This window comes from Heptranchias perlo, chromosome 32 (assembly GCF_035084215.1).
Source record: "Heptranchias perlo isolate sHepPer1 chromosome 32, sHepPer1.hap1, whole genome shotgun sequence".
NCBI lineage: Eukaryota > Metazoa > Chordata > Chondrichthyes > Hexanchiformes > Hexanchidae > Heptranchias > Heptranchias perlo.
The window spans coordinates 4518747-4534615 of record NC_090356.1 but is presented as its reverse complement, the minus strand read 5'-3'; the positions used below and the strand labels follow the sequence as shown (position 1 = coordinate 4534615).

Sequence of the window (15869 nt, the reverse complement as noted above, 5' to 3'; positions counted from 1 at the left end):
AAACCCCCAGTGGGAGCGAGAGCCCCGATGAGAGGAGGGATAAACGGGACAGGAAAAGAATATTCGAGAACATTTTTCGAGAACTATGTTTTAAATCCTAACTCTAGTGTCAGGAGAAAACGATTTGACTTTGTGACCTGCCTGCCTTCCATTCATTGACCTGATCCCCACACAGTGACTGTATGATGAAGTGTGATGAAGCTCCACTGATATTTATTGATTGCTTCCATCTCCTCTTCCCTCTGCAGGTGTCCAGCCATTCCCACATCCAGTTCCAAGTGCTCCCATGCACACTCTTGAAACCATTACTGAAGAATCTATGCATTTTGAGGAAAGGACTTGCACTGACTCCCAGCGGATGTCCTTATCTACTGCGACCAGCTCCAGAGGAGAAACCGCCAACTCCGAAGATCGTGTAGTTCCAGAAACCAGTCCATCACCACCAAAACCCAAGAAGGTCCCTACCGTCAATAACCAAGAAACAAAGGTGCCAGCTCCTATTAGCGAGGAACAATTGGGAAATGGAGCTGTTCCCTTGGGTATGGATCTCCTCACAGGAGGCAACAAGCAAGAGGAGACCCTTCATGCTGACATTTGTCTTACATCAAGTCATCACGGAGACTCTCAGGGTGGTGATGAACCTTCCCATTTTTCTGATGCTGACACAAATTCGTATTCTGCCACCACTCACTCCACAACCACGCTGAGCTCTTCTCAAAACCCAAAAGATTCCTCACTGGCACCGAGCAGACAGTGCAGGGAAAGAGCTGGACTCCTCGTTGGTCATCTGGCTCAACATGAAGCTTTACCCACTGGAGCCTCAGCCGATAATCCTCTTCAGGAAGCATCTGGTGAAAAGTTGGACATCAGAGACTTAGTCGAATCCCAGAAAAGTCCTACTATTGTTTTAACCCCATGTTCTATACCACAAGGTGCTCAAAACGGGTGTGACAAAAAGGCCCCCAGTTGCCATATTAGGAAAAGCGTCCACCCTGATATGGCACGAAGCGTTAGTTGTGACGGGCGCATTATCCAAAGTCAACAGTCATTAATGGTAACTCATGTCCAACCATACACATCTCCAGTGCCTGCAGTGTCATCAGATGTGACCATAAATGATCGCATCTGGTGCAAATTAGATTCTGGGAACCACAGAGACAGCATGTCCTCATCATCCAGTATGTCATCAAATGACACGGTCATTGACTTGTCATTGCCTAATTTGGCACGGAAGAGTTTATCTGACCTCAGCAGCAGGCAGAATGAAACCTTGGAAGGCCTGTTAATAGATAAACGGATAAGGCCTCGCTCGGCCACGACCGGCCATGAAATTCTCGCAAAAGTTAGCAAAAGCAAGTCCAATCCCAATTTAAGATCTGATGGCGACCAGCGACAAGTTGATGACCTTCAACCCAAGCCCTTGGCAAAGTCATCGCCAATCCCCTTCCAATCAAACTCAAGACGACACACCTGGAGCAGACTGTACATGGAGAGCCTCAAACAGTCGTCCCCAACTCTCCAATCAATAACGCAAAGCAAAAAGGTAGCGGACAGTCCGAGCAAATCAAAAAGCCTGGGTGACCTGACCTCCGACGATATCATGTCCAGTTTCGACAGCAAGTACAAGAGCATTAGTCGCAACTTTATCACCAGGCCCATGCGTGAGCAGCGCAGGGCGGCCGTTGTGAAGAGAGCCGCCCAGGACAATTTGACGGAGCAGCTGAAACGGATCACAAGCTTTGAGCGGGAGAACGACATAACCTCGCCGACCACCGAGCAGCCCCCGGAAACCAGGGAGCCCAGCCCGGTCGTCTTCCGCAGATCGTCGTCGAGGAGCCAAAGCCGAGTGCGGTACATTGCGAACCGGGCGAAGCAGGCGCAGGAGAGGCAGCGGCTGCAGAGCCTGGGACAGACCAACCTTTCCGGCGCGATGGAAGAAAGGGGCAACCCGGAGGGGGCGTGCTCTGTCCCCAAGAGCATTTGCACGGACGGGGCCCCACCCAGTCAAGTTGCAGGGGAGACCAAGATCCCACCGACCAATGGCACTGAGGCTGAGGTGTTCTTCATGCTGAAACTTTAAGACTCGGCACAAAGAGAACGTCACTGAGGTCAAACAAACTTAATCTCGTCAGCAGAATTCCAGAATGATAATGAGGTGTTTCACTCCAGGGGCAGCACTGAGGCAGCGGCCCAAAGGAAATGGGTCCAATTTTTCAAAAGCTGAATTTTGTGCTTTTTTTTTTTGGCACTTTTTGTGTGCCAAACTTTGCACAAATCACACGGTTTGCACTGGAAATTGAAACTTTTTACGACGCAAGTGCAAATTAGCACTAGTTACGCAGAAAAGAGCACTAAAACAGCAAGGGGGAGAGGAGAGAGAGACGGAGAATAAATTCAGCTCTCAAGCACGTGTCAAAAAGCTTCCTCCTCCCGTAGGTGGGTTTGTGAAACACGTGGCAGTGTTGTGTAGAATCTGACGCCATTTATTTTGTGTCGGAGGTCAGGCAAGTGCGTCTGAAATCCCGAGGCCATCGCCATTGTGATCCAGGCCTTCATCGGGAGACACACTTACAGCGGTGGCAAAAATATCTGAATTGTTTTTTTTAAAACTGTGCGTGAGTGTGTGTAAAAAAAAAACTGCACGATGATATTGTTTTTATTTAAAATAGAATTCTTTTAGACTGTTTTAAATGGAAGATCGCCAAAAAACGGACAAAGCTGCTGTGCATTTAATAAATGTGCGGCAGTGAGTAGAATGGAACTTTCCAAAAAACTATGTTCAATTTTTTTTTAATAGTGTTGCATGTTTTTTAATGTTTGATTTGTGATTTTAATACACAGCCTAGTATGACTTAATAAACGTGGATTTAAAATCCCACTCCACCCCCCCAAAAAATAATAAGTGTACAAAGGGCAGTTATTCCAGATGTGATGATTATTGTATTGACCCTTTCTGTGACTATACAGATGCTCTCAGGGAGGCACAACTCTCTGGTTAGTGTTAGGTTGTTTGAAGCTTCCCGAAGGCCTAGTGGATAAAGGCTCCGTCCAGCCATCCAGAGCAGGAAAGGCCCAGGATCCATCCCCGGCCTGTGCTGGGTGAGCTGATCTCAATTCAGGGGATAGTTGGGGCACAGAAATTGGTCTGCGCGTTACTGGGCTAAGAGAGGGGAAAATCAGCCCCAGCTCACTCTCCGTTGCGCTGCACTCATAAGTGCCTATGTGTGAACATTGGGCTCATAGGAACGTAGGAACAGGAGGAGGCCATTCAGCCCCTCGAACCTGTTCCGCCATTCAATTAGATCATGGCTGATCTGTATCTTAACTCCATCTACCCGCCTTGGTTCCATAACCCTGATATCCTCACCCAACAAAAATCGATCAATCTCAGTTTTGACATTTTCAATTGACCCCCAGCCTCAACAGCTTTTTGGGGGAAGAGAGTTCCAGATTCCCACTCCCCTTTGTGTGAAGAAGTGCTTCCTGACATCACCCCTGAACGGCCTGGCTCTAATTTTAAGGTTATTCCCCCTTGTTCTGGACTCCCCCCACCAGAGGAAATAGTTTCTCTCTCTCCACCCTATCAAATCCTTTAATCAACTTATACACCTCAATTAGATCACCCCTTAATCTCATATATTCAAGGGAATACGAGCTCAGTCTCGGCAGTGAGCCGCTCACAGTCTGCCAACACACAAAAACAGGCACTTGGGTGAGATGCCAGAGGGAAACGTACCTTACGAAGGAATCAGTGGCCCCGAAGATCCGCTGGGCTTCTACCAGTCTGCTGCCGTAACTTTAACGTAACTTTAACGTAAGACCGGCGGAACCGCTAAGGAGAAAGGGGGAGACTCGGTTACATGTGAGGGTCAACTCTGCATCTTTCCGGGTTTCCATGTAAAGGGTCGAACATCCGTCCGACCATTACAAGGTGAATGACTGGCCAAGGGGCATGGAGACTCCCTCGGCTGGGAGTCCCGACACTCCTGGCCCAAGATGGGGGCCCAGTGCATCCTGAGCGAGATGAGCTTTATGGTAGTCGCATGATACAACAATAATGGAGTTGTTGACTAACCATAGTAATCAATCTCTCTCAATTAGTCTACAACAGACATAAGGCGAGGAAAACCGCCAGTGGTAGAGAGCTTTGGCAATCTTTCCCATCTTTCCATGTTGTTTTGCCGCTTTCGGTCTCCCAAGCAAGGCTGTGCCCATAAGGGTGACCACCCAATAGCCACCCCTTCCCTCGGCACAGTTACATCAATTCAACGGCTTATTCCTCAACTAAAGGACACAGGTGAGACCATTTCTACAGAGCGAAGGCAACAACAACTTGTATTTATATATCACCTTTAACCTAGTAAAAATGACCCAAGGCGCTTCACAGGAGCGTAATCAGACAAAATTTGACACCGAGCCACATAAGGAGATGTTACGACAGGTAACCAGAAGTTTGGTCAAGAGGTAGGGTTTAAGGAGCATCTTAAAGGTGGAGAGGCGGAGAGGTTTAAGGAGGGAATTCCAGAGCTTAGGGTCTAGACAGCTGAAGGCACGGCCGCCAATGGTGGAGCGATGGCAATTGGGGGTGTGCAAGATGCTAGAATTAGAGGAACGCTGAGATCTCGGCGGGGTGTAGGGCTGGAGGAGGATACAGAGATCGGGAGGGGGCAGGCAAATATTCACCTCAGGAAGGAGGAAAAATAATATGGGACGACAGTTACATAGAATTATATTGCATAGAATTTACAGCATAGAAACAGGTCATTCGGCCCAACTGGTCCATGCCAGTGTTTATGCTCCACACGAGCCTCCTCCCTCCTTCTTCATCTCACCCTATCAGCATATCCTTCTATTCCTTTCTCCCTCATGTGTTTATCTACCTTCCCCTTAAATGTATCTACACTATTCACCTCAACTACTCCTTGTGGTAGTGAGTTCCACATTCTCACCACTCTCTGGGTAAAGAAGTTTCTCCTGAATTCCCTATTGGATTTATTAGTGACTATCTTATATTTACGGGCCCTAGGTCTGGTCTCCCCCACAAGTGGAAACACCTTCTCTACGTCAACCCTATCGAACACCTTCATAATTTTAAAGACCTCAATCAGCCTTCTCTTTTCTAGGGAAAAGAGCCCCAGGCTGTTCAGTCTTTTCTGATAGTTATAACCTCTCAGCTCTGGTATCATCCTTGGTATCATTGTTGTTGCTCGTTTGGTGGTCCAACAGCCCACCAGGAGGGAGTTAGTCTTCTTACTAATTGCTCACGTCAGCTCCCAATCCACAGATCACTCAAACGCCCAGAGTCACCACGAATAACCTACACTTCACATTACATCAGTGACTGGCACACCAGTCCTTTAACCAACGTGGAAATTGGACTTCACGGTTCGATGAGGGCGGGTTTAATTTTGTTTTAAACGAACAAGCAAAACAGTAGGCGCCAGAAAATTAAATAATAACATTTTAATTCATAGACGTCTTAAAGCACTAATTCCGAGAATTTTTGCCTCTTTGATTTTTGTATTTTTTATTTTGCTGCTGTTTATCTTTCAGATAAATCAAAGGTTGCACTACCCCTTTGCATGACGCATCATTTCAACCAGACCTGTTTTAGATATTGTTAATATTTAAACTTTTCAACAACAGAAAAATGACAAAGGGAGCCAAGTTTTAGGACTGAAATGTACACTGGGAACATTTTTAATTTTAATTGTGTTTTTTTATGTCCGATCAAAAGTAATAATTGAATGTTTCAGGTTATGAAATGAGAATGTTTTGTTTTGAGATATCTTGGATGTAATATTTCAATCGATGCACAGTATCTTCCATGTAAATTACTGAGAGCTGTGAATGTGATACGTTCACATTGCAAAAAAAAACGTGTAACTTCCTACCACTTTGATAATTCTGCTGCAGCTATCTACGATTTTAAACACTATTTGTAATTAAACTATTATACCAATCAAATAAAATGCAATGGAGTTTGCTGTAATTGTCCTTATTTGGGTTCTGTCACTATGGAGACCCTCCCTTCCCGCCTCCCCCCACCCCTGTTTTCTTGCCTCTCGGTACTGAGGCAAGAATACCTGACGTGACTGGCCTACTAATGCAGTTTCAGATATGTCTGCTCTGTTGTGCTGCTGTGTAATACTGTACTACAGTAATACTGTAATAGTGTACCACAGTAATAGTGTACCACAGTAAAATTGTAGTAGTGATACTGTAAAACTGTACTATGATACTGTAAAAGTACTACAGTAAAACTGTACTACGGTAAAAGTACTACAGTAATACTGTACTACAGTGATACTGTAAAATTACAGATACTGTACTATAGTAATATTGCAAAACTATACTGTGATGCTGTAAAACTATACCACAGTAATACTGTACTACAATAAAACTACTACAGTAATCCTGCACCACAGTAAAAATACTACCAGTAATACTGTACTACAGTAAAACTGCACTACAGTAAAACTACAACAATACTGTATTACAGTAAAACTACTACGGTACTACAGTAAAACTACTACAGTAATATTGTAAAATTGTACTACTGTAATAGTGTACTAAAGTAATGCTGTAAAATTGTACTATAGTAATACTGTACTATAGTAATACTGTACTACAGTAAAACTGAAATACTGTACTACATGAATCCTATTCTGCAACAATAACAATTACTAGAGTATTACTGTAAAACTACTAGAGTAATACTGTAAAGCTGTACTATGGTAATACCGTGTAACAACTACAGTAATGCGATAATACTGTACCACAGTAATGCTGTAAAACTGTACTATAGTAATACTGTACAATTGTACTATAATAATACTATAATACTGTACTATAGTAATACTGTAAAACTGTACTATTGTACAAAAAGGGACATGGGAACAGGGTAGGCACATGGGATTAGGATTATTGCTCATGTGGAGGATAAACACCAAAATGGACTGGTTGGGCCGGATGGCCTGTTTCTGTGTCGTTATCTCTATGTAATTAAGTCTTTACAGCTGTTCCTTCAATGACTGGAAACGGATTCAGTCTCTGGTGGACCCCTCATTTAAACCGTTCCCAGTTTAAATATTTCATTTTAATTGTCTCTTAATTCAGAATTTTGACAATCAAACTGCTTTGTTTCTGCCATCATTTATGGGATCATTTAATGACTTTTTGCTGAATCAGGGATTGCTCATTATTGGTCTCTTCACTGACAGCCACACAGAGAGAGAGAGAGAGACACACACACACACTCAGGAGGATTGATCCACCAGTCGTCCTGGGGTTAGCCTGAGAAGAAAAAACGAAAAATGCCAGAAAGAAATGAAACATAATTGTCTGAAAAGAAAAAGTCCAGTGAGATCCTGAGACGAGAAGGGGGAGAAGCATTTCTCACTGCTCCAACATTCTAGATGAGTGGCAAGTCCCACAATGGAACTGCGGGTCTCAAACACTTGTCGGCATGGAAACCATCAGCGATGGGCCCTCAACATCCCATGAGTGATCGCACTAACTCGACTCAGCTTGGCATCCTCCTCCCCTGTCAACAGGAAGAAAATCTTCTTGCCATCGCCAACACAAAGCTGTATTCATCACACTTTCTGGAACATTCCAGCTGAATAGAAGTGGCCAACTTTTTTTTTTGAAACACCATTCTTACTTTAGTAGCTGTTTCTGGGATGGGTTCGATTTTGATGTCGACCCCAAGGGATTCCATTCGTTCTGCTTCACAATATAATTTTTTTTTGTTCTCCCGATTATTCTATTTTTTTCTTGAACTTCTTTTCCGCTGAATGAAAATTTTCAGTACGGAAACCCAAAGACCAAGGTTGAAAATCATGAATGATAACAAATAATACTTCTTTAAATTCATTTATTTTTAGTGCTGTCCAAAAACATTTTGTACCAAACTCTCAATCCTGCAGGGAACAACACTCTGTCCTGTTACTCACTAAAACCCAACTGGTTCACTGTTGTCTCTTCAGGGAAGGAAACCTGCCGTCCTTACCCGGTCCGGGCCTATATGTGACTCCAGTCCCCACACCGACGTGGTTGACTCTTAACTGCCCTCGGAAGTGGCCTATCCAAGCCACTCAAATTGTAATGAAACTGCTACCGGTGGTTCAAGGAGGCGGCTCACCACCACCGTCTCAGGGCAACTGGGGATGGGCAATAAATGCCGGCCTTGCCAGCGATGCCCACGTCCCCAGAATGACTTTTTTTTAAATCATTGTTCCTTTGGGAGCTGGGGATGTTTTGACTTTTGCTGTTGTTAATCCAGGTGGACTTTTGCCCCACTCCTTTGCTAAAGGTGCTGACTCTTACTCCGGGGTGAGCCAGAAACCCTCTGCCAGCTCACCCAAGTGGCTGTCGTTCACGCGTGGTGAGCCCTGACGCTGCGGGTTGGCTGCCTATTTGACTGTGGAAAGCATCGCAACCGATCCTGCCCTGACCCAACATCCATTTTCCGCCAGGGGTCTCTGAACAGGGAATTTCATAGAATTAACAGCACAGAAATAGGCCATTCGGCCCATCCGGTCCATGCTGGTATTTATGATCCACACGAGTCTCCTCTCATCCGACTCCATCTCACCCTATCAGCATATCCTTCTATTCCTTTCTCCCCCATGTGTTTATCCAGCTTCCCCTTCAATGTATCTACACTATTCACCTCAATCACTACGTGGGAGTGAGTTCCACATTCTCACCGCTCTCTGGGTAAAGAAGTTACTCCTGAATTCCTTATCAGATTTATTAGTAACTATCTTATATTTATGACCCCTAGTTTTGGATTCCCCCACAAGTGGAAACATCTTCTCTATGTCTATATCAACCTTATCAAACCCCTTTGTAATTTTAAAGACCTCTATCAGGTCACCTCTCAGCCTTCTCTTTTCTGGAGAAAAGAGCCCCAGCCTGTTCAGTCTTTCCTGGTAGTTATAACCTCTCAGTTTTGGTGTCATCCTAGTAAATCTTTTTTGCACCTTCTCCAGTGCTTCTATATTGTTTTTGTAATACAGAGACCAGAACTGTACAGAGTACTCCAACCTCCAATAGTCCCATCCCCTCTCCTGAAGGCAATTCAGATGGAACGTACCTTCCTGCTCTCTGCTGCTCTGTACCACACCGGGCGATACAGTTATCCACAAATCCATCGGGGCAGCCAGTAGGCGGGTATTGGGAATCACTATTACAATTAAATATTGGTTTAATATGACCTGAGTTGAAAGTTTCCTGGATATTTCTGTAGTAAATATTTACTTGACGTTCTCTTTCACCCCCTCCTCCAACTCCCACTCCCTCTGTCCTAAACAACAATGAGCCAAATGATTTGAGACATCACGGGGGGGTAGAGTTTCCGCTTTGGGCGCAATCGGGAAATTGCACCAAAATGCGTTTGAAATTGCACTGGTTAGGTCACAGTTCAAGTTTCCGCTAAAATGTATTTGCAGAATCACAAACGTAAAATCTTCCATGAACCAGTGCCTCTGGACAGCGTAACAGAACGTAATCTCTTCTATTTTTTTTCTTTTTACGTTAAAAAATATTCATTGATGTATTTAAGAGTGGTAACCTGGTGCAGTTTCATTAATACAGATGCAAATGGGTTTATAAAAAAAAATAAGCATTTTTAATCAGAGTGCCCAGCCATCCACCTGTGAGTAACCTGATTTTAAATCACTGAAAATGACTTAAAAGAAACTATACTGAACAATTTACTAGTTTCATTGGTGTACACTAGTCAGTTTCTTAGTAAATTAAAATATTTTTTGATATGTAAACACTTTAGGAACATGGCGACTGTCATCTGAATCTCGCAATGTCGACCTGGGGGGCGTGGCCAGTATTGTGGGCGGGGCCTGATCCCGGCGGATTGAATCTTGAACAGTGCAAAAGATCGCGGGAAACCCTAAAGTAAGTTGCATTGGGCGTAACTCACTTACGTTTAAAATCCTCCCCGATCTTTGCCGCTGGTTCGGCTGACACTGCGCTGATATTACTGACAGACAGGAGTGGAAACCTGACCGCCACGTGTCGTTGGTCAGAACCCTGTCCTTCCTCGACCTGGGGTTGAATATTTCCCAAGCTGATGCCATTTTTCATGCGCCCTTGGGAAGCGGGCACTGCTGGCAAGGCAGTATTTATTGCCCATTCCTAGTTGCCCTGAGGGCATTAAACAACAACCACATCAGCAGATTTTCCAGGCTTCCCTCCCCCTCGACTTTTCTCCTGTGACTGTTTACACCTCCTCCAGACCCATCTTTTGTTTCTATACTCCTCTCATTATCACCTCCTTGCCTCGCACCATCATCCCTTTTGTCCTTTAATCACTCCTGTCCTCCACTCTATCACAGACCTTTCCCAGTTGTTCTTTTCTTGACCCCTTCCCCCTTTCCCCCTGGCTCCGTACTTGCTTCAAAGCTGTAAAATCTCTGTAAACAATTTTACAACACCAAGTTATAGTCCAACAAATTTATTTTAAATTCCACAAGCTTTCGGAGGCTTCCTCCTTCCTCAGACAGACGGGCGCCTCCGACAGTGTGGCACTCCTTCGAAAGCTTGTGGAATTTAAAATAAATTTGTTGGACTATCACTTGGTGTTGTAAAATTGTTTACAATTGTCAACCCCAGTCCATCACCGGCATCTCCACATCATTAAAATCTCTGATGAGAGGTCATCGGCCTGAATCGTTAACCCTGCTTCTCGCGCCACAGATGCTGCCGGACCTGCTGATTGTTTTCCAGTATTTTCTGTTTTTATTACATTGTATGTGGGACTGGGGTCACGTGTAGGCCAGACTGGGTACGGGCAGCAGGTTCCCTTCACTGGAGGACATTCGTGAATCTGTTGGGACAACAATCCAGCAGCTTTCATGGCCATTTTTTTGGTGCCAGCCCAACAAGCAAACAGATTTATCAAATTCAGTTTCACGACTTGCCATTGTGGGATTCGAACACTGATCCTCTGGGGTACTAAGACAGTCCCTTAACCACTGGACTACTGGGCCAAAGGTCTGCTGCCTGACAAACTCTTAAGTGAAGTAAGGTTCGGAGTCTCAGCCCAGTTGCTAGTGGGCATGGGTCTGCTGCAGAATAACACCTGTAACTGGACACAAATTGGCCAGCTCCTGGGCAGCTGGTGTGAGAAATACACCATGTCTTGTACAAAGGATGCTGGAACAAGGCCGGAGCTCCCATCCTTGGTTTGCCACAAACGTCAGCTCAGTTCGTTTGCCCAGGACACTTGGGGAACTCCCATGCCCTTCTTCAAATAGTGGCGGAGGGATCTTTAGCAGGCACCTGAGAGGGCAGACGGGGCCGCCTCGGTTTAGCATCTCATCCGAAAGACGGGCGCCTCCGACAGTGTGGCACTCCTTCAGAACTGGCACTGAAATGTCAGATGAGACTATGTGCTCAAGCCTCTGGAGTGGGACTTAAACCCACAACCTTCTGACTCAGAGGCGAGAGTGTTACCAACGAGCCAAGGCCAACACCTCAGACACAAGCCTCGCCCTTGCAGGGATCTCCAGGCGGGTCAACCCCTCCCCCCGGCCTACCCCCATCCCCCGACCACCCCCTTCCCCCAACCCCCCATCCCAGCCCCCATCCGCTGACCCACCCCCATTCCCCGACCCACCCACCAGCCTAGCCCCCATCCCCCAACCTACCCACCCCCCATCATCCCACCCCCTCTCCCCCACAATTGCTGCTGTACGAAGCAAGTTTGTGCATGTGACGTTACTCCATCCTCGTGTGAACTCGGTCCCTGATCCTGGGGCCGTGAGGATCAGAGAAATCTGTCCATCAGAAGGGAATGTGATCAGAGGAAGGAATGGACCAGGGCAAGAGATCACAGCACGGGTCGTGAGCTCCGAGCTCGGGGTTTTATGGTGTATTTCCATTCTGAATTCTAAAATGTGCATAAAAATCTAACGCAGATCGTTATTTTTAATCCTGTACGTTGGACCTGGTTTGTTTTGTTTGCTGGAATTGGCAAATATTTAAGTGTGTGAACCCGTTTTTTTGTCCACTGTACACTCTGTCTACACTAACAAGTAACAGGACATGTTTCCATACAGTCACCCAGCAGGAGGGCATCACCGCTTTGGTGTATGGAGGAGGGAGGGAGCGGAAAGGGAGTCTTGTTCCTTCTAATTGGGGTGAAACTGCGTTGATCGTTCTGTTCTGGGCCGTGTGATGGAAGAATTAAGCCCACATTGCAAAAAAGGTCCAGTGTATTTCAGAGTGATCTCAGGTCACCTACATGTTTTGGTACAAGTGCAGAATCAAGTTTGCGTGTGTAATTGTCACAGCTTGCCTCGATGGTCTTTGTGAGCTCATTAAGGACTCCTCAATAGAAGACTCAGCGGGAGTCCACCAGAATAAGCCTTCAATCAGAACTTGAGCGCTCCCTAATAATGTTACTACATGCACTGGTCCAAAGAATTCTTGCTGCAACGTTCCCGGATGGGTGAAGGAAGGGATGAAGAGGAACCTTTCCCATACTGTACCGTGTACGTTGTCTCCTGTTTGTTCCCAGTTGTTCCTTGGCAATCTCTCAGCCGGGGAAGGAGAGGACAAGAGGTCGCAGGCGGGCAATTTTAGGATGGGCCATGAAAAGACTTTGTTTACGCAGCGAGTCATCGACAGGTGGAAAGAGGTGGGGGTGGCGGGGGGGGGGAGACAGGGCACTGAAGCCAATCATCAAAACGCCAAAACAATGCCAAGTTGCATTTATATATAATGCCTTTAATGTCGAAAAACGCCCCAAGGAGCTTCACAGAAGTGCGATCAAACAAAAAAAAGGTGTGGAGATATTTTTTTATTATTCGTTCCTGGGATGTGGGCGTCGCTGGCGAGGCCAGCATTTATTGCCCATCCCTAATTGCCCTTGAGAAGGTGGTGGTGAGCCGCCCTCTTGAACCGCTGCAGTCCGTGTGGTGACGGTTCTCCCACAGTGCTGTTAGGAAGGGAGTTCCAGGATTTTGACCCAGCGACGATGAAGGAACGGAGATATATTTCCAAGTCGGGATGGTGTGTGACTTGGAGGGGAACATGCAGGTGGTGTTGTTCCCTTGTGCCTGCTGCCCTTGAGGGGCAGATGAGGAGAATTTTTTTTACTCAGCGAGTTGTTGTTATGATCTGGAATGCGCTGCCTGAAAGGGCGGGAGAAGCAGATTCAGTAATAACTTTGAAAAAGGGAATTGGATAAATACTTGAAGTGGAAAATATGCAGGGGTTTGGGAAAAGAGCAGGAGAGAGGGATTAAATGGATTGCTCTTTCAAAGAGCCGGCACAGGCACAATGGGCTGAATGGCCTCCTTCTGTGCTGTAAGATTCTATGATTTTGTGGCTGGTCTGTGCCTCTCTGTACTTGCTGTACTCTAAAGCTGCTGGGTCGGTTCCATAGATGCCATGGTCTTTTGGTATCTCACCCGACTAAACATTCTTTATCAGCAAACCTCACTAGGCCGGAAGACTATTGGACCATGGGGAGGGCGGCAAACGTAGCCAAACCTGATCCCATCCCCACCTAATGCCCACACTCTTCCAGTGAGCAATCACTGGATGGCAGACAGGACTGAGACTCTTGCTTGGTTTTGCCTCTCTCTGGACTGGGGAGACTGAGGCCAATTGTAACAATTAAGTGAATCCGAAGGTTTACTCCGGGAGTGCAGCCGGCCGTCTGAGGCCCTGGCGGTGAGAGTCAGCGGATATAGCATCTCACTAATCCAATGTAAAAGCAGACATGGATGATTAATAAATGTGGCCTTTCCACTATTGTCTACATCTCAAGACCAACTAAAAAATATAGGTGTGTACACACTCAGTACAGTTGAGTGTGAGTACAGGTGAGTGTGTAGCATTCAGTGCAGGTGAGTGTGTAACACTCTACAAGGTGAGTGTGAGTACAGGTGAGTGTGTAGCATTCAGTACAGGTGAGTGTGTAACACTCTACAAGGTGAGTGTGAGTACAGGTGAGTGTGTAGCATTCAGTACAGGTGAGTGTAGCACTTAGTACAGTTGAGTGTGAGTACAGGTGAGTGTGTAGCATTCAGTGCAGGTGAGTGTGTAACACTCTACAAGGTAAGTGTGAGTACAGGTGAGTGTAGCACTCAGGACAGGTGAATGTGTAACACTCAGTACAGGCGTGTACACACTCAGTACGGCTGTGTGTGTACACACTCAGTAGGGTTGTGTGTGTACACACGCAGTTTGGGCGGGCGTGTACACACGCAGTTTGGGCGGGCGTGTACACACGCAGTTTGGGCGGGCGTGTACACACGCAGTTTGGGCGGGCGTGTACACACGCAGTTTGGGCGGGCGTGTACACAATCAGTACGGAATTCATCCAGTTGTTATTCCATGGTTTTATTTTCCACCACCCTCTTACTAAAAAACTGTTGCTAACTTTCATTTGACTCCCTTAACCTTAAACTCTGTCCACTGGTCCTCAAATTCAGGGACCCAAATTCTCCATCCCCACAAAAATCGTAAAGACCTCCATCAAATACCTCCCTCAGGATTCTCTTTTCCAGGAGATTGAAGTCACTGGGTGATGACTCTCTCCTCGTAACCAACCCTCGAAGTTCAACAATCAGCCTGTCTGTAATACGGAAACTAAAACTGGACCCAGTGTGATAGATATAGTCATAGCACGTCCAGATACAACTTCAAACAAATTACTGGAGGAAGTCACTGAGGTAAATTGGAGAGAAAGAGAGGGGATTGAGGGATGTGGGGAGCAGAAGAAGGAAGGTGGAACTGAGATCAATTGAAAATGGTGGGTTTTCTGATTCCAGAAATTTCCTATCAGATGTAAAGGGTTAAAATTTAAAATAAGATCAGAATAATGTTCTCTCTGAGTGTTTTTACTGCTGTGAGGATCAGATGTTGGGTTTGCCTGAAGAGGATCCTTTGGTCATCTGATCTCACCCTCCCGGAATTACCACCCTACCATTGGCCCATTGCAGCATCCAGCTCTTTCCTAGACGTGCATCTCTCTCTCCCTTCACTCGTCTAGGCCCTGTGCTCTGCAATTCCCTCCCTAAACCCCTCTGCCTCTCCATCTCCCCCTCTCCTTCTTTAAGACCCACCACTTTGACCAAACTTTGGGTCACAACCCCCTAATATCCACCACCCTAAACATTCACCCCCTTCACCACCGGCGCCCCGTGGCTGCAGTGTGTACCGTCCACAGGATGCACTGCAGCAACTCGCCAAGGATTCCATGAGGGTTACCGCATATATAGTCAGAGAATCCCACCTTCATGGAATCCCACACTCGCTCACCTGACGAAGGAGAAAGCCTCCGAAAGCTTGTGATTTTCAAATAAAACTGTTGGACTATAACCTGGTGTTGTAAGATTCCTTACATATGAGAAAATCAGACAGGAAACGAAAATGGGAAAGCCCAGTTTAACTGCAAGGGTTACGTAACTCAAGGAGTGTTCAGCATTTAAGCTGTTCTCAGTGGCATTAGCACAAGATAAATCAAGAGCGACCAAACAGACTTTGCCTGCAGCTTCATTTGGACACTTCTGAATGTGTCTCTGCCAGCAACAGAGCTTCTTCTCCAACAAAGCACAGAGGATCTGGGCCGTAACTGGTCTCAGTAAACAATTTAACTCTTAACTTAAGAAGATCCAAGACTCATTACACAAAATTGAGAGTGAATTTCCTTTTCTCTCGCACCGTTTCCTGACTCATTCTCTCCCAGGACACCATAAACTACAGAACCCCTCACAAAAACAATAACCTGCATTTATATAGCACCTTTAACATAGCAAAAACGTCCCAAGGCGCTTCACAGGAGCGATTATCAAACAAAATTTGACACCGAGCCACATAAAGAGGTATTA

At 45.9% G+C, this 15869-nt stretch overlaps 1 protein-coding gene across 1 annotated transcript in view; it reads left to right on the top strand.

The window, feature by feature from the left end:
• plch2a (phospholipase C, eta 2a) overlaps positions 1 to 5977 on the top strand; it is a 124765-nt gene extending 118788 nt beyond the window's left edge. The window contains exon 22 of the mRNA XM_067970233.1: positions 249 to 5977. Within this exon, the coding sequence (XP_067826334.1) occupies positions 249 to 2080 (1832 nt within the window). The 3' untranslated portion in view covers positions 2081 to 5977. The remainder of the gene's footprint in view (positions 1 to 248) is intronic.
• Positions 5978 to 15869: the final 9892 nt, after the last annotated feature.